This window comes from Crocodylus porosus, unplaced genomic scaffold (genome assembly GCF_001723895.1).
Source record: "Crocodylus porosus isolate Cpor-Errol unplaced genomic scaffold, CroPor_comp1, whole genome shotgun sequence".
Taxonomy (NCBI): domain Eukaryota; kingdom Metazoa; phylum Chordata; order Crocodylia; family Crocodylidae; genus Crocodylus; species Crocodylus porosus.
The window spans coordinates 76,572,301-76,592,180 of record NW_017728949.1 but is presented as its reverse complement, the minus strand read 5'-3'; the positions used below and the strand labels follow the sequence as shown (position 1 = coordinate 76,592,180).

General features: G+C 45.9%; 1 protein-coding gene across 1 annotated transcript in view; it reads left to right on the top strand.

Moving 5' to 3' along the window:
* Window positions 1-19,880, top strand: part of ORC4 (origin recognition complex subunit 4) — a 64,234-nt gene that overhangs the window by 6,644 nt on the left and 37,710 nt on the right. The window contains exon 2 of the mRNA XM_019554475.1: window positions 9,030-9,101. Coding sequence (XP_019410020.1) covers window positions 9,045-9,101 — 57 coding nt within the window. The 5' untranslated portion in view covers window positions 9,030-9,044. The remainder of the gene's footprint in view (window positions 1-9,029; window positions 9,102-19,880) is intronic.

Below are 19,880 nucleotides of genomic sequence, written 5' to 3'. Positions count from 1 at the left end.
TTGGAGTCAGGAGTGGACTGGCCAAGTTCGCCGATGACACCAAACTTTGGGGCAAAGCATCCACACCAGAAGATAGGCGGGTGATCCAGGCTGACCCGGACAGGCTCAGCAAATGGGAGGATGGGATAACACTGAAAAATGCAAGGTTCTCCACCTTGGGAAGAAAAACCTGCAGCATCCTTCTAGGCTTGGCAGTGCTCTATGCTGGCTAGCACTACAGAAGAAAGAGACTTGGGGGTCATCATTGACCACAAGATGAACATGAGCCTACAGTGCGATGCTGCAGCTAGTAAAGCGACCAAAATGCTGGCTTGCATCCATAGATGCTTCTCAAACAAATCCCAGGACGTCATTCTCCCCTTGTACTCGGCCTTGGTGAGGCTGCAGCTGGAGTACTGCACCCAGTTTTGGGCTCCACAATTCAAAAAGGATGTGGAGAAGCTTGAGAGAATCCAGAGAAAAGCCACACACATGATCAGAGGTCAGGAAAACAGACCTTATGATGACAAGCTGAGAGCCATGGGTCTCTTTAGCCTGGAAAAGCTCAGGCTCAGGAGTGATCTGATGGCCACCTGTAAGTTTATCGGGGTGACCACCAGGATCTGGGGGAACGTTTGTTCACCGGAGCGCCCCAAGGGATGACGAGATCAAACGGTCATAAACTACTGCGACAGCATTTCAGGCTGGACATAAGGAAGAATTTCTTTCCTGTCTGAGCCCCCAAGGTCTGGAACAGCCTGCCATCAGAGGTGGTTCAAGCACCTACATTGAACACCTTCAGGAGCAAATAGGATGCTTATCTTGCTGGGATCCTATGACCCAGCTGCCTTGCTGCCCTTTGGGCAGGGGGCTGGACTCGATGATCTTCCGAGGTCCCTTCCAGCCCTAATGTCTATGAAATCTATGAAATATTTTGATGAGATATGAGTGCCACCACATGTCAGTGTACACGGGATAAGATGGAGTGGAAGGTCTGTACAAATACTTTAGAATGTCTATAGCTTGGATTTTCTGTAGTATTCAGAAGCCTATAATTTGAGACTTTAAAAAGGTCTAAAATTCTTGTAATATGATCCTGTGTTCTGATCCTTCTCAAGGAAAATACTTTAAGGGTGAGACTTGTGTTTTTAGTTTTTGTAGATTTGTGCAAATCACTGTGGGGAGTTAAAACTTAGTTCTTTTTCTTTTTTTATGGAAAACATTGACTGGACCCTTATTCTGGCATTATATTAGTCACCAGCCTAATGCTGGTTCTTAGAGTTGGTCTTTTTATTATCTGCACAGTTCCTGCTCCCCTGATCATGCTGATGTTGAGTTGCAACTACTTAACATTTGCTCGTATGTCTTCCCCAAGAAAGGGATGAAGAGCACTGGTATGATTATAGGACCCTAACACTGTTTCCTAGAGTCTTAAGCTTCCTTCTGGTGTTTTCTTTGCCAGTACTGCTGAAGTAAAATTGTGTTTGGATTTCAGAGCACTTTGAGGTACTGACTTGAACTATAAACCTTGCTCCCAGAACAGATATTTTTGGAAGGGAACCCCATAGAAAACCGGCAGAGAGCACCTAATGTGTACTTCGAAAACTGTCAAAGGACAAGATTCAAACTTCAGCGTGGGTGGTGCTTGGCTTCAATGTCCACAGCTTGTCTGTGATGTCAGGTTGCCTGGAGACATAGTGGCTTGCCATGTAACCCATGCTTTGCTGTGTGACTATATCCAGCTCAAGTAACCTAGTTTAACAATAAATACAGCTTTCTGCTATGTTACTATAGCATATTAAATATTTTTAAAGTGTATTTGACTGTTATAAATTGTACTTTAGTTTATCCTTTGAAGAGTTAAAGATATTTATTTACTATTGGAAGCAATGTCCAAAACAGTTTCTTCATTCCACTAAGATCAATATGTATTTAAGGTTTGTTAGAACTGGATTTGGTTGTTAATTGACTTGGTTTTCTCTAGCTTTGACACTTTAAAGCAGTTCTATCAATAGAAAACTGTCAGATGAGTCAGCCTTTGGCTTGTTTCTTTTTTATGCTGTCAGGTGTGGAGGAGGAAAGAAGTCTTTCAGCTTTGGCGTCCAAGAGCAGCATTTAGGAGACACTTATTCTGATGCTAACAATGTGGGTTTTGCAAGAGTGGGTACCACTTGATGACTTGTTTGGTTTACTATCCTTATGTGTGTGTAGGGTATGCAAGAAATCCTAAACAAATATGAATCTGAATTCCAGATATTTCTTTGCTTTGTTTTTGAAAATGGGTAAACAATATAAAGAAATAGCACTTTCAATGTCTGTTCCCCATAAAGGCCAGAGGCAGTAGTAGAGTCACAGGTAGGGCATACCTATGTCTTCCTAGGAAAAGGAAATATCTAAGGCTCTATACATCTTGCAGTCATTGTCCTAGCTCACTTAGCTTTAAGAATATTTAACATACTGTCTCTTCCTGTGGCAAGTGCCCTTCTGGTTCTGATCATAATCTGGAGATTATCTGTCTTCTATATATAAATCACCTCTTAATGAGGATAAGAGACCTTTATGTCTCTTGTATCATCATCTAAACAACTATATTTTATAAACCTAAGAGTTTCAGGTGGCTTAAGTTACTTTGTGAAATCAGGAACTTGTTATAGCAATGGATTGTAATGGTTGCTCCTTTTGTCACCCTTGTTCACTGCAATTCAAGAGTTGCTGCAAGAAAACCATGTAGCACCTTCTGTTACTCTAGATGTTGCCGGCAGTTGCATAGTGGTATGGAGTAGTTTCCATATGAGGAAAGACTAAAGAGGCTGAACATATTCAGTTGAGAAAAGAAACGCGTGGTTGGTGGGGAGGTAGAGACATGATAAAGGTTTACAAAATCCTAAATGGCCAAGAGAAAGTAAATAGGGCAGGGGTGGGCAAAATACAGCCCATGAGACCATTCTATCCAACCCACAGGGCCGCTAAAATTTGTTCCGGAATGTAAAATTTGTCCTTGGTTCCTGTCAAAAATTACAGGATCCAGGGACAGTAGGACCCAGAGGAAGCCCTGGTGGGCTCCTGCAACATCAGGGCCTGCCTGGCCCCACCTCCCAGCTGGAAGCCACAGCATGGGCGTCTGGCCTGGGACCACGTATGTGGCTGCCTCCATGTGGAAAGCTCAGGTAAGGGGCTGGGGGAAAGGGCAGGAAAGGAGCTGGTGCAGAGTGCAGGGAAAAGCAGCCCCTCCTCTGCCTCATGGTCCATGCTCCCTGTTACAGCCGCTTGCAGGCACAGGCAGCCCCACAAGGGCTGTGAGTGGCTGCAGTGCAGGGTGCCAGCCACAGGGCAGGCAAAGGGCTGCTTTTCCCCTGCACTCCGCACCAGCTTGTAACCCGGGTCCAGGCTCGCCCATCATGGTTGTGTCTCAGCGGCAGCAGCTGCTGTCCCCCCGCTTGCCGCGCTGGGCAGCTATTGCTGGGAGCTTATGCTACGGTAGGCTGCGGTGAGCGGGCATGGGAGCACAGGACCCGCACCGGTATCCCAGGGTCAGCGCCAGCAGGGCCCCGAGGAGGGCGGCAGGGGTACAGGGTCCCGGCCGGCAGGGGCTCTGTGGAACTGGGCCATCTCCCCCCACTCCCTGCTGGTGCAGCCCAGCCCGGCTCTACAGACCCCTGCCAGCCTGCACCCCTGCTCTGGACTCCACTGGTGCTGGCCTCTGACATTGGTCCCAAGACATTGGGACATTGGTCCCAAGATGGTGACAGCTTGCCAAAACTGGGTAAGCAGCCCTCTGCCCAAAATAATTGCCCACCCCTGAAATAGGGATTTGTTATTTACTCTCTTACAATACAAGAGCTAGCGGTCACAAATGAAACTAGTAGGTAAAGAGTTTAAAACTAACAAGAGGAAGTTATTTTTCATGCAGCATGTGAAGGAGGTGAGGTCATAGCTTAATAAGAGATCCAGAAGGGAACACTGAGAAAGGCATACTGGCCTTCTGAATGAGTTGGGGCCTGTGAATGCTGACCAGCAAAACTGCCTGCAGACATAAGTGGAAAAGTGACAGGAAGACAGCCTCCTTCCTGGTCTTGTAGATGGCCAGTTTTGCTAGAGTCAGAAGGAGGTTGATCAGGAGGTCCAGGGCTTGGTGGAACCATGGACAAGGAGTGCATAACAGAAAAGGTGCATTGAGGTGTGGGGAGAAGTGCAGCCAGAACCTGGGCAGGAAGTTCTGGAGGAGGTGGAAGAGGGGCTGCTACCTGGCACACTCAAGGTAGGCGTGCCCCAGGGTCTCCCTCTGCTGGGAAAATGGGCATGTGTTGGGATTTGTATACCAGATGCACATTTGTAGGGGAGGTGCCAGATGAGGTCCCTGGTGGCTTGTGGGATTAAGGTGGAATACAGACTTGTCCGCTGGCCTTAGCTAGGCTGTCCCGCCCCTTGTTGGGTCAGGATGTGAGGACAGGATGATGGTTTGTGCAGAGCACAAGTATGTAAGAGCTGGTGGTAGTGGGCCTTTTGGAGGCAGACTGACTTGGTTATCCCCCAGACTGCTAAGATGGCAAGGCAAGGAGCACTGCAGGGCCTGCTGAGGCAGTGGCCTCAGGACTAGCTCCAGAGGGCAGGGGCTGCCCTTGCACAGGACCTGCACCTCTGAAGAAGAATTGTATCTAGCCCATGGCTGCCCTGGGGCCTTCTCCCTTCCCTGTGATATAGTCAGCTGCAGCAGCTTCAGGGGCCAGGCAGCCACTCCTCTCTCTGGCCCAGCACATCTTGCCCAACCCCTAGTGTACGCTCCAAGGCAGGGGAATGAGCTCCTGGCTAGGTTTCTGCCTTGCACCTCTTACCCTGTTCCCATTCATAGACCAGACAGCCCAGCCTCTGGTGAGATTTGAAGCTCAGGTATGGTTATCCCTGGAGGGGGTATAGGAAGAAGAGGGCCAGGAGCTGCGGGTTAACTAGGTCCTGGCAGTCCAGGTCCCACCAAGCCATGCCACGTGGACATAGCTGGAGTGGCTGGCGCAGCTCCTGCCAAGTCAGGCAGGAACCACTCCAGCTGTGCCCATGTGACCCAAAGCAATATGTAGGAACACAGTGTAGCACTGGCTTGGCCCAGCTGTGTGCCGGGGACTCTGGGTGGGGGAGAGTGTGCAGGGAGAAGAAGGGAACACAGTGTGGGACCTGCCCAGCTGGACCCATATAATCCACAGGTCTGGCCTCTTTCTCTCTGCACCCCTTCCCCTACCCCGAGTCCCTGGTATGCAGCTAGGCTGGGCTGGCGTTCCGCTGTGTTCCCATGTGCTGCTTCAGGCCACGTGTGCAGCTGGCATGGCTCCTGCCCAGCATGGCTGTGTGCTGGGGACTCAGAGCAGGGGAGGGGGTGCCTGTGTGTATGTGTGCCTACATCTGCCTCTGTGCATGCGGCCCTCAACAGCTCAACAAAGCTCTTAAGTGACTGTCCAGCCCCAATAATTGCTCAACCCTTTACGAGATGGAGGTTACTGAAGTGGGCTGGCCTAGTGCTGGAGGAGTGGACTTGGGTGGTTTTCAGCATGAATAGGTAGATTCAGCCCAGCTGAGAGTGGTGTACCTACTGATCCTCCATCCCTGACAAAGGTGAAAGTGGCATGAGGGTGGTGAGCATGCCAGACGTCCGCCAGGGAGTGGTCAGTGATAACCTCTCTGAGGACATCTGCAGTAGCATAGCTCCACTTCTTGCCAGTGTGGTTCTGCACCTCGAGGGTCACGTTAAAGTTCCCACTGAGAGCCAGGCACTTCTTAGAACTTGGGTCCCCAAGTTAGGCTACCATTTGCCGATAGAAAATGTTTATCTCTGTCTCATATGTAAGGGTACAGGTGTTTACCATGGTGAGGACAAGCCCCTGTATTCAGACCCAGAGATGGAGCAGACAGCCTGGCATAACCTCAGTGGTGAGAATAACTCTCAACTGTAGGCTTGGGGAAGAACAGGGTCACCACCCCATAGGAAAGCTCTGTGAGGTGACTGAGATAGACTTTGTCTCCCCACTCCAGCCATCAGTTGGCTTGGGTAGCTGAAGTCATGTGGGTCTTCTGCAGGAAAAGCACAGAGTAGCCCCCCTCCTGGAGGAAGGACACCTGCAGAGACTTGTCTGTCCTCCATCTCCATATGTTGAGGGTAACCACTCATTGATGGAGTGCATTGTTAGGCTTGGCAGGGCTTTTGCAGGAGGCAGTGCCAGCTGTGGGACCCATCAGCAATCCTCCTATCCTCCCATAGGTATAAAGAGTGTTGTGGAAACTGAGAGCTTACCCAAAGCTTTTTGGCATTGCTTTGCTTATGCCCTTTGCCTTCCCTCACCAGAGGCCTGACCAAGGGGAGGACTTGGTGGAAATCTGTCCACAGGTATCTAGGGCAAGCTGCACCTTCTTCCTGGTGCACACCGTGCTCTCCAGGAATTAGAGCATCTCTTCCCTGGGTACTGCTGGGATCAAGAGCTCTGTTGGTTTTGTGAAGGGGACCATGGACTCCTGGTTATCCTCTTGCTGGTACTGTGGTTTGGCAGACTCCTCTAGGCTGCCTGGGATGGGGGGGGCGTTTCCCCCTCCTCTGCCATCATGGGGACAGGCGTCACAGAACACTGCCTGTACCACTGGTCTACTACATCCCCTGGCACTGGGAGAGGGAGAGCTGCAGCAAGTTGGGGGGGGGGGCAGTGTGGGGAGTGGCAGGCAACCAGCAGTGGGGGTCTCTTAAGGGTACCCCTCAGGGTTGGAATGGTTTTCTGTGGGAGATCCCAATCTGTACTGGGGCCACAGGATGCTCTGGGGTCCGTGGTAGGTGGGGGTGGCTTTGATTGGGGATGAGGAAAATGGTTCAGGCACCTGGGTGGTGATGGAGCCCTTCATTTTTGCTTTGGGACTGCCTGCTGGAAAACGGGTAGTCGAGTTCAGTCCAGGCTATACATCAACTCTTTAAAACTGATATAACCATTGGGAGAGTGAGCTTTCTTTAACCAGTGTGATTCTTCAACCCTCTAGTGTGGACACAGAATGGAGTAAGTTGTACCCATGGAAGGCTACCTTTAAACCAGTATTTCTGTATTCACAGGAAACAGCTGTACTAAAAGAACCATGTCAGTCTGTTGCAGTATTTAAATGTAAACATGCTCTTTCTCATCTGCAGTATTGAATGAGAATCTTACACAATTAGTGGTTGTTTGTATCTTTGCAAATATGACGTAATTAGAGTTTGGTATCTACCTGTTTATATTAGTCAGTGGATTGACTTAAACCAGAGAAATGTAAATTATCTCCTTTAACTGACTCTTCTTCCTTTTGTACTTCGGTTATTTTCTACAGAGTTCTCATTGATCATCAGTAAACATTAAAAGTTTCAGATTTATAGCTAAACAGAGTCTTTTACACTGTATTTGGTATGCCGTTATGTAACCTATGAGGGTGGACTACATTTAAGAAATTATAGGGCTTAAAATGTACAGATTCTTATTTTACATCTGCTGAATGTTAGAAAATGGTGAATGTGGTATTGATTTATTTAGTAGACAATTCTTTTGCTCGTGATTAGTGTCATGCAACTTCACTAAAACTAGAAATTTGGGATCACCCAGGTTAGTTCATTGTATATAGTGTTCCACATTCTCAGTTTTTATTCTTAAAAAAATAATCCTAGAATTTTTTGGGGTTTATCTTTGAAACAAAAACTGGGGTGAAATCAGGATAAAAGGAAGACAAGAAAAAAAATTGGTTTAAATCAGGGAAAAATTGGTGGTGATAGAGGGCGGGAGTAAGGTTGGGCCTGGGGAAGGGGTGAGGCGAGGGGTGCAGTGCAGCCCGTCAGCCACTTCTAGGGCTGCAGCAGAGATAAAAGTGTGGGGAGCTGTCAGTGGCTGAGGGGCGCAACTCTTGCTGCTACTCAGCCCCTGGGGGGCTGTGCCAGGTTCTTCCTGGGGGGCATGTGACCCCGGATCTGTGCGTGGGACAAGAGCGGTCTGCTGCCCACCCAGAGCACCGGGAAGAGCCCAGTACCACCACTTGTCTCAGCCTGCAGGGAGTGGGGCCAGGCTCTTCCATCTGCCTCCCCTGGCAGAGCTTGCAGTTCCCAGCACCTAGGGCAGGGCTGAATCTGGAGCCACCAGGGTGGAGCTTGGACCTGTCCACTCCAGGAGCATTTCCTGTGGAGCCCTGTGCCCCCAGGCAGTAGCTCCAGACACCCTCACCCAGCCCCTGTGCAGCCGCCGCCACCCCACTTCCCCACAAATTTGGCTGAAAACCTGTACCTTGGGTAACCGGCACAGTGACCCTTTCAGCTTACCAGCATCACCCGTTTTTCAGTTCAAATCTCTGTTAAGTGGCACAAGTGGGGAATAGGCCATTCCCCTCTCGTGCTGGTTACCAGGGATTTGAACTGAAAAACGAGTGTAAATCAGTAAAAAAAATTGAATGACTTAAAAAAAAAATCCAGGGAAGTTATCAGTGAAAATTGGTAAAATCTGAGAATGCAGACACTAAGTATATAATACTGATAAGGGGCATAATGGTGTCTCCTAGAATCAGCCTGGATTCAACACCAATTCTCTCACAATTTCTCTTTTGTTTTTGGCAACCTGCAAAGGATCAGGTCCTTAATATAGTAGTACATGTAGTTACAAATATGATGCAATAGTGTATTCCTTCCCCCCACCAATTCTTTATATAGAAAGGCATGTGCCCTTTTGCTTGAGTTTTGATAGTTTCATGGATGCAGCATGATTCTTTTTTACATACTATTTTAAGATTGTATAATTTGTTTAAAATGAAATCTGAAGTTAAAAGAGGGATTGTTTTTAAAAGAAAAATGTTTAGATAACAAATGCATCAAATTTAAACTTAAAAAGCTATTAATCAAAATTGCCATCAATTAAGAAAAAATAGTCTACTAAAACTTTATGAACGTATTGGTTGATATTATATGTATGCGGGATGTTAAAGTAATAAATTTCAGGTTTGGCATGTCTATAGTTGAATGAAAACAAATAATGAAGTAGGCTATATTGTAGTAATTCTGTTTTATTTATTCTTTTAAGATGTAAATTGGTGCAATGAGTAAACGCAAGTCCAAGGATAGCAGCTTTACTAATGGAGAATGCATTTCTCAGGTTGGTAACTTCTTTTTCTTTCTATCCTTTCTGTTTTATTGACTAATTCACTGGCCTTGAATCTGAGATAGATATCCTCCAGTGACTTCCCAGATTAATTTAGTTTTCTTTCTTTTGTAGCTAAAGGAGCCACCATGTTCAAGTGGTGGAGGGCCTGATATTCCTTTTGATGACTGAGACGTGAACAGAGGCACCAATCAGATGCATACATCAGCTTACCACCTGATGTTTTGCTCTATTAAATGCGAACAGTTAGAGTACAAATAATTTATTTGTATTAGGAAAATGCAGGAGAGTAGGCCTGTGTTTAGTCAGTCACATACTGGAGGCAAGCTGCAGTTGCCCACAAATAACCCAGGCATCATCCATAAAAGCAAGCATTTATATAAGGAGAAAATCATATTGGGTAAGTCAGACACCATAAATACAGCAATCACTTCTTTTAATTTGTACAGTGAATTTCAGCCCAGGTGAGCTCCTGCTTTATTGCATGAGCCAGAGTAGGTAGGTAGCAGCTGCCTAAACTGGTTTCTGCTGGTTATCTATGTCCTCCCACCTCCACCATCTGGCTGCTAAGAAATCAGATGCATCTTGTAGCGTATTAACTATTCAGTAGCTATAATGTATTGCTACTCCCTAATGTTGCTACCTTTTAATACAAGATGAGTCCTTGTTTCCCTCCTGTCCCCACATCAGCAAAAGGGGGGAAAAAGTCCCTTGTCTTATATTTATATACAAGGGATCATCAATAACTAAATTGTCTATCATTAAACTACTGCCAAAGGCAGCATGTGCTCAGTAATGGAAACCAACTAGAAAGTCAATGAAATGCAGTCAGTACTGAGTGTGACTATAAAACACATGGCCCATAACAGGCAAACATGCTGATACCACAAGGATAAATTAGTGAAGCCAATCAGAATAACATACTGTAGTGTGTCCATTCTGCACAGTACCCTTGAGCACAGAGTCTTTTTCAAGTCATGGTGAGCCAGTATGTTGAATACATTTGGACTTCCTCTTCATTCCCACAGCTGAGCTTTTCCGTTTCCAATGATTCTTGTTTTTTCACCACCCTTAAATGTCTGGCAGACATCACGGAATGGAGCCCCAAATAGTTTACTGGGAATCCTTCTGTCACCCCCTCTTTCACCCTGGTGCATATGATTGGTGTGGCCCCACCCTCCATGAGGTGGGGCTGGAGCAGGTTGCCCTGTGCATATAATATTTTGAAGGATCCCAAGGCTCTTGACAAGAACACCTGGTTCCAATAATGGGTGAAGGGCTAATTAGCACATGGATCCTTTGCGGGGTGTATCAACACATACTGAGCTGTGCTGAGCTGGGTGTTGTCATGGCTTGAAATGCTGTTGACAGTCCTTGGGCCCATCCCCATGAACCATATGGTAAATCATGAGCCTTTTGGCTTTAGACAAATATCAGGCATAGCTTGTACTATATATGGGTGGAAAATGTATTTATAGTGTACCTGTGCTAAAACTTGCAGCAGTTTCAAAAAAAGATAAAATGCATCAGTTCTGGATGAAGTAACTCTATGGATACTATATGCAAATTACCAGAGGTTTATTTAAAGGTCAGTGTTTTCAGATTTGCCTTGAGCTTCCATGTGCTCAGGCAGAGCCAGGTCTGACTGTAAGGATGGGAGGTGTGGGCTGCAGGAAAAAAAAGATTTGGAGGGAAGAGGGCAAGGTGGGTACCTGACCCCCCCCCTGATTTATTTTCTCTGCTGTAGCAGTTGGGGTGGGGCAAAGTTGAGCAAACCTTCAACCATTAGATTCTATACCTGGAAAAATTATAATGACATTTATAAATTTTCTATATATAGAATCTAATTATGGGAGGGGGCAGCTTCTGTTCAGGGTCATCTTATTTTAGTAAATATGGTACCTTCAGCTACAGGCTTAGGCCTTGAACACACATTCATTTTCTCCTGGGGGAGTTGCTGCTTTCTTCTAGAGTAAAAATGGCTGCTTCCAGAGAAACAACTTGGGAACAACCAGGGTTAAATCATTTCCAGGAGAATTTCTCCTGTCTGTACTTGCTGACAGTTTTTCTTGTGGATGTTAGACTTGTGGGGTTCTTTTGTTAGTTTTTCATAGTTTCTAGGGTTGGAAGGGACCTGAACAGATCATCAAGTCCAACCCCCTGCCCTAGCCAGGAATGAGTGCTGGGATCATAGTACCCCAGCCAGATATCTATCCAACCTCCTCTTGAAGACCCCCAAGGTAGGGGAGAGCACCACCTCCCTTTGGGAGCCCATTCCAGAACCTGGCAGCCCTAACCATAAAGTAATGCCTCCTGATATCAAGCCTGAACATGCTCGCAATCAATCTGTGGCCGTTATTCCTTGTTATCCCAGGTGGTGCCCAGGGCAACAGACCCTCACCTATTTTCCACTGGTCTCCCCGGTAAGTTTATAGATGGCCACCAGAGACAGAACCTGCAACACACCTATAAGCTGGGGAACACCCTTCTCCCCACATCTTTGTGTCTCCCCTCTCAGTTTTCTCTTGCGGAGGTTGAATAGATTCAGACTCTTTAGTCTACCTTCGTAGGACCTGGCCTGCTGCCCCCTGGCCATATGAGTGGCCCTCCTCTGGACCCTCTCAACATTAGCTACATCCCTCTTGAAGTGCAGCGCCCAGAACTGGATGCAGTACTCCAACTGCAGTCTGACCAGCACCGCACAGAGGAGAAGGATCACCTCCCTGGATCTGCTAGTGATGCATCTGTAGATACATGACAAGGTGTGGTTAGCCTTACTGACTGCTTCCTTGCATTGGTGGCTCATGTCCATCCTGGAGTCAGCAATGACTCCAAGATCCCTTTCAGCCATTGCGTTGTTGAGAAGGGTGTTCCCCAGCCTATAGGTGTATTGCAGGTTCTGTCTCCCTAGATACAGCACCTTGCACTTGTCTGCATTGAATTCCATCCTATTCTCATCCACCCACCTCTGTAACCTGTCTAGATCTAGTTGGATTCTGTCCCTTCCCTCCAGTGTGCCCACTTCTCCCCACATCTTTGTGTCATCAGTGAATTTGGACAGTGTGCTTTCCACGCCTACCTCCAAGTCGCTGATAAAGATGTTGAACAGCACAGGCCCGAGGACTGAGCCCTGGGGAATTCCACTGCCCACATCCCTCTAGGCTGAAAACGACCCGTCCACCACCACTCTATGGGTGCAAGCATTGAGCCAATTTGCCACCCATCTGACTGTGTAGGCATCAATGCCACAGTCGCCTAGTTTTTTTGTTATGAGAATGGGGTGATAAACAGTGTCAAAGGCCTTCTTGAAGTCCAAGTAGACAACATCCAGCTCAATGCAAACATCCAAGTACTTTGTGACCTGGTCATAAAAGGAAACAAGGTTAGTCAGGCAGGATCTGCCTGCAGTGAACCCCTGTTGGGTCTTCCCAAGGACCAAGGTGAGACTAACTGACCTATAGTTACCTGGGTCCTTCTTTCTCCCTTGATTGTAAATGAGGACCACATTGACCCTTTTCCAGTCCTCTGGGACCTGGCCAGAGTACCACGAGCATTCATACAGCCGTGCCAGGGGCCCTGCTGTGACCTCCGCCAATTCCTTCAGTACCCTTGCATGAAGAGCATCTGGACCTGCCGATTGTATACTTGTCCACCCCCTCCAAGCGTTCCCTAATTAGATCATCCCTGACCCTGGGCATGGTGTTGTATCCCCTGAGCCTGTCCGTAATCCTAGTGGGGGGTTGTCCCAGTCCCTGCTCAGAAATATGGAGGCAAAGAACTCGTTGAAAAGGTTAGGTTTTTCCTTTGCTGCAATCACCAGATTGCCAATCCTATCCTGTAGAGGCCCCATGTTACCTGGTGCCTTCTTCCTATGTATTTGAAAAAGGACTTTGTTATCCTTAATTCTGGTTGCCAGTCCTAGTTCCATCTCTGCCTTGACCTTCTTAACCACTTCCCTGCAATCACAAGGTGTCATTCTCCTTGGTGATTGCCACTTGCTTCTACTGATTGTATGCCACCTTTTTTGACCTCAGGCCTTCCTGGATGCCTTTACTGAGCCAAGAGGACTTCTTAGCACCCTTGCCCCCTTTGGTTCGTGTTGGGACTGACTCCCTCTGAGCTTGGAGGATTGTCTCCTTGAGGAACAACCACCCATCCTAGGCTCCCATCTCATTGAAGCTCTGAGTCCCCAGTGTGTCTCTTACTAATCTCCTTAGCTCATTTGAAGTCGGCCCTCCTGAAGTCAAAGACTTTTGCCTTACTGCTTGCTTTCACCACCCTGTGCTGGATAGTAAATTCCAGCAGACAATGGTCACTATTGCTTAGATAGTTGAGCACCTGCAGATCCCTCACCAGGTCATCGCCTGTGGCAAGGACCAAATCCAGGAAGGCATTTTCTTTGTTGGGATTATGTACCTCCCGGGTTAGGTGGAGGTCCTGTATGCAGACTAAAAATATATATGAATGTTCAGACCTGGATGACTGATCCTTTCAGGAAACGGCTGGGTAGTTTAGGTCACCCATGACAACCACATCCCTTGTTCTTACAGCCTCTGTGAGCTGACCTGAAAATTCCAGGTAGATCCAGCTCATCCCCCTGGTGAGACAGTCTGTGACAGATGCCCACAATCAAGTCCCTTTCCGCATGACCCCCTTGCATTCTTACCCAGAGTGCCTCAGTTTGTCTCTCTTCTGAACCCATCCTGATCATCGAGTACATGTACTGCTCTTTAACATAGAGCTCTACCCCCACCCCTTTTCTCCCTACTCTGTCTTGTCTATTACAACCTGTAGCCCTCAATGTCTACTGCCCAGTCGTGGGTAGAATCCCACCAGGCTTCTGTAAGCCCAACCAGGTTTGGGTTTTTCCTAGCTAGCAGGAGGGCGAGTTCCTCCTGCTTATTCCCCATACTTTCCAAAGCTTATTAGAAACTACAATTGTCTCTGATTTGTACTTTCAATCTTCCTATTTATGTATTTAAAAATAATAACTAAATGCATTAGAGGTGAACCGATGTATCAGTCCATATCGGATCAGTTCCGATAAAAGGAAAGTTGACATTATCGGCAATTTAACATTTTTTGGTAGTTGTAGGCAATTAATGTCACTGATAAATGGTGTATGCATGTATGCAGCTGCAGCACACATGCAGCCAGGAGTATAGGCCAGCAGATTGGAGAGCAGTGTCCAATCGGTAAGTCTGGTGGGGGAAGGGGCAGGTGCTGCCTAGCCGTGGCAGGACGCAGGATGGAGCTGTGGGTGGCTTGTCTGGGGGGGGCCCACCACTGCATGCACCCCTAGGGGAAGGTATGGGGTGTATGTGCCCCCAGATTTGTTCACGGGGCAAGGGTGGTCTGCCTGCTTTAGGGTCAGGGGCTGTGCTGGCCTTTTCCTGGCAGAGGGGTGAGTGGGGATGGGGTGGAAGGCAGCGGCAGTGCTGGGAGGAGGTTACAGAGGGGGTTATGGTCAATTTTGGGGTGGTTTGCCCACCCCATAGCCCCCTTCCAGTGCCGCCGCCTGCCCCAAACGCAGCCTCCCTGCCAGGAAGAGTCCAGCACAGCCCCTGGCCATGATTCTGCAGCAGGCAGCCTGCCTCGCCTTGCACACAGATCCAGGGGCCACATGCCCCCCATGATTCCCCTAGGGACATGTGCAGTGGCAGGGACCCGCACTCCTCCCCACCCCCCTGTGCCCCCCGGACGACCTGTCCACAGCTCTGTCCCCCACTCTGCCCCAGTCCTGTTCCCTCCCTCACAAGATTTCAGTCTGCACCCCACCACAGACATACTAGCAAGATGCTGTTCTCCCAGCTGCCGGGCTGCATATCAGCTGTTGGATTGGTATTGGCTAATATGGCTGGTTAATAATCAACATTGTTATTGGCCAAAAATTTTTTTATTGGTGGACCCCTAAAATGTGTGCCTGGCTAATTCAGTATTCCAGATTTATCTCTTCCTTTCCATGTTTATGAACTATAAACATACTTTTGGGTTTTTCTACATTTGCATTAGCTAATAATACAAGTATTTTAGCATAAAATCACTGACTCAGCTTTTGACTTGTGTAAAACTGCCATGGCAATTCATGCACATTCAGAACAGGAAGGTAATCAGCCTCGTAGAACAATCTGTTACAAAAACTAAGCTTCTTTAAGAATCTCTTAAAGAAATGGTGGTTCTCTGGACAAAGTTTAACTTCCCATGTAAACAGTATGATGGGGAAAAGCATAGAATATAACGTACGGCAGCTCTTGTCATTTAGTGGCGTTTGCGTTTAAACTATATGTTTTATACGTAAAAATGTATTAAGACTTGGTATAGTTTGAGTACTTATAATGTGCCTTGAGTATTTCATAATATTACACACACATAATTTGCAATGGGTGTTCATAATGGGTGTTCAAATTACACCACTTCTTAATAACATTTTTTGCTACTGCATTCACTCCTCTGGGGTAAATTGTTGCATCTTGGTCTCAGTATCCAGGAAACTGTGTTATCTGTCTAAATCAAACTGACCTCTGACTTACTGTTATGGGAGATGGATGCAACAAACTATGAGTAGAAAGTTTCTTTTCTGTGGAAAGGCTACCAGATGCCTTTGCTACAAGTAGAACTTTGCACTTGAAGGCAAGTGCAAGCTGATCTGCCTAGTAAATAAGACCCTGGAGAAATGTAAGGATAGCTTCTACAGGCAGCAGACTTATTCTTTATGGAGGAAAGAACAGGGTTAGAAAGGCATCGTTAATGTTCTCTTCCCCTCTCTTAGGGTAGCCAACTGCCTCATGTCCTTCTGGCTGTGTTCTTCCTGAGCCTGTGCCTTGGCGGTACTTTGCTGTTTTTTCTGCTCAACCCCTATCACCCAGTTTCCTGTTTTTATTATTATTATTTTTTATTGGTCAGAAAGCAGGAGTTCAGCAGGACTTGGGGAAACCAAGGGGCTAGAAACAGATTCAGAAGGGCTAGACAAAGACTATTTTGACTTTACTCACTGAGTAGGGGATTAAAAACATGATGGGGTAGTGGTCTAGAACGCAGGTGCAGAGAACATGTATTAAGAATTCAGGCAAGATTCTGTTAATTGAAAGGCCACACAATTGCTTTCTTTAGTTTCACTCTTGCAAATGTAAGTATGTGGTAAAGAAAAGGTTACAGGTAGCTTGCCAAGTAAGTCTGTTACTTAAGAACTTCTCAAATTTGAATATTCAAATTTAACACCAACTACATTGAAGAATTCTGTGTATGACTAAGCCCTCGGAAAGGAGGTATCTTAAAAGATATGCCAGAGGCTTCCTTATTGTTGATTTAAGGTAGGCTTCATGCATTCAAGGGCAGCAGTGATGGCATTTATCTTTGAACCAGGCTAGATGGAGGTTTCTTCGACATCGCAAGGTTTAGAGAGAGAAACCAAATGAAAGAACTGGTTGTGATGTATCAACCATGCCAGAAAAATGGGAGGAGATTGTATCCACAAGAACATTGATAGTAAGATTTGAGACTGCTCTAGAAAGCGGGGTTGCTCTCTGTGGCAGTACTGTGATGTGAAGTTGTTCAGTATCAGCGTAGAAAGCTGGGAGGAGCACACAGAATTCAGTCTGATCTGGAGAAAACATCTGGTACTGGATACAGCTCAGCATGAAGCAGCTTTGATCCAGGATGGAAGCAAAGTGTGAAAGAACACAGCATGCTGTAAACTTAGACTCCAACTCAGACAATATATGGATTTGTGAAACATGTAACTAGCTATGTCACCCTCAAATTGGGCTTGTCAGCTACAAACTGATTCGCTGGGCATTTGACTAGACCTCTCATGTGTATACCATAGTCCAGAGGATCAGCCAGGTTGGCCCGTACCTCGTGCATATAAATCTTTGGAGGATCCCAAATCTTTGGAGGGGTCATGACAAGAACACCTGGTTCCAAACATAGGTCAGGGGCTAATTTAGCACATGGCTCCTTTGTGGGGTGTATTAGCACATACTGAGCAGTGCTAAATTGGTGGTCATCTAAGTACTGTTGTTTTCCCTACCCTGGTTTTTGAGACCTGAATTTGATTTGGCCAGTCAGGATAATTGACAAGTGCTCCATCTGCTCCACACCCTAGTCTTCCCCCCCACCCCATACCCCTCCCCAAAAAAAAGAAAGAAAAGAAGAACAAATAGTTGAGGATATTGGATGTCTTTCTTGTCCTCCCTCCGTTCTCTGTAGTTTTTCAGTTATACAGGTATACCTTGGAGATACTGTGGGTTCTGTTCCAGACCACCGCAATAAAGTGAATATCGCAATAAAGCAAGTCTCACAAATTTTTTGGTTTCCCAGTGCATATAAAAGTTATGTTTACACTATACTGTAGTCTGTTAAGTGTGCAATAGCATTGTGTCTAAAATAAAATGTACATACCTTAATTAAAAAATAATTTATTGCTAAAAAATGCGAAGTGAGCAAATGCTGTTGGAAAAACGGTGCCAATAGACTTGCTCGACGCAGGGTTGCCACAAACCTTCAATTTGTAAAAAACACAATATCTGCAAAGCGCAATAAAGTGAAGCGCAATAAAATGAGGTATGCCTGTACATAGGTAGTCTAAAAGCCAGTTCGAGAAGAAATCTTTCCAAATCTAAAAACTTGTGCTCTTAAGAGTCCAAGAAAACTGTCATGCTCCTTCTGCCTTTCCTTACTTCATCTTCCTTACTTCATCTGGTGGATTTGTAGTTTTATTGGTTTTTTCAGTTACTGGGCACAGATGTTTTAAGCCCTTCTTTATTATAGCTCAAGCTTGTTTATATAATTTCAGCTTTATGTGCATGGCCCAGCATATTTCTGTAACTCTCTCCACAGTTCTCCACTCAGAAATGTATTAATGAATAATCTAAAATGAAGATCCCATAAATCATATTGGCCAATCTTGACCCCCTATGACTATCATGTATAAACATGCACAATTATAACTGTATGTCCCATTGCTAAAGTATATCTGAAAATGTACACATCAGAATAGGATATTTTTTGTACTTCTCTAACGTGTAGGTTATGGCAGGACAGAATGTTCCCAATTGTTATGATCATAGCTGCTGTTAGTTCATACTTGGACAACTGACTTGTCCACATTAACTTTTGTCACTGTGACAGATGAGCACCGATGCGTGTGGCTTTAAAAAAAATACCTTCTGTTTATTAATCGGGAAAGCAGTTATCATCTTCATCTAATTGACTGATTCAACTTTGAGCAATACTAGTAGTCAAGCATACCTTAAGTGAATCACAGAAGGTATGCATTGTGCTAAAATGAGGAGCCTGGAAGGCAAAAAAAGCACAGTTGATTAAATGGTAAGAAATAAAATCATAGGAAAGTAAGGCTGAAAGGTCATCAGTTACCATGAGGTCATCTAGTCCGGGCCCCCCCTTGAGGCAACTTGGTCAGGGATAATCCTTTCTCAGCCAACTGTCTGTCTGATCTACTCATGTGCAATCTCCATCCTTGAAAACTCTCTAGGTAGCCTGTTGTAACACCTGACCATGCTCTTAGTCAGAAAATTCTTCTTAGTGACCGACCTAAACTTATCCTATTTCAGTTTGGGGCTGTGGCTCCTAGTTCTGTACCCCATAGCCTTTCTTCCCTGGGTATCTCAATCTTTCTTTATAATAACCCTATATAATCATGTATTTGAATGCTGTTATCAATTTTCTCTTCTCCAGACTAAACAAACCTAGTTCTCTTAGACTTCCCCTCATAAGTCATGTTTCCCAGACCTCTAATATTTTTTACTGTTTTTTGCTGGACCCTTTCCAATCTATCCACATGTTTCTTGAAGTGCGGGGTCCAAAACTGGACACAGTAGTTTTAAGTAAAACTTCACCAGTGCTTAGTACAGCAGAAGAATATCTTCTCTTGGTTTTTCAAGTGACACCCTTGCTAATAAAACCCAATATGCTTTTGGGTTTTTTTGCAGTAAGAGCACTCTGACTCATATTCAGTTTAGGGTCTATAGTAAGTCCCAGTTCCTTCTCTCCAGTCCTGTAGCCTAGCTAGTCATTCTCCAGTCTGTACTGTGTGGAATTATTCTGACCCAAGTCTTGCACTTATCTTTCTTGATTTTCATCTGATTGATTGTGGATCATTTCTCCAGTTTATTCAAACTGTTCTGAGTCATAGCCCTACCTTCCGAAGTATGTACTGCTCCAGACAACTTGATGTCACCTCCATATTTGGTAAGTATGCACTCCATCCCATAGTCAAAATAATTAGTGAAGATGTTGAACAGTACCAGACCCAGGACAGATCCCTGCAGAACCCCACTTGATACTTCTTCTCACCTTGGCATTAAGCTAGTAAGGACTTCTTGTGGAGTATGATGATCCAACCAGTTATGTATCCACCTTACAGTATTTTTTTCTTAGTCTGTATTGTCTTAGCTTGTTAATGAGACTGTCATGGAAGACAGTGTTAGAAGTAGGGATGCACTAATAAAGATTTTCAGACCAATACTGATGGCCGATTTATTAACGAGCCATATCGGCCGATACCGATCTGATTGCCGATATGCAGCCCTGCAGCTTGGAGAGCAGCATCCCTCAGCATCCCCCACTTCCCCCCTTAGACTTACCGGCCGGTCGCTGCTCTAGATGCTGCCTGGCTGCATTCCTGGCCGTGTGCATGTTGTGGTTGCACGCAGCGTTTATCAGTGACATTATTAGCCACATCAGCCAAAAATAGATGATTGCTGATACTGTTAATTTCCGTTTTATTATTGTTAATATGATATGGACTGATGT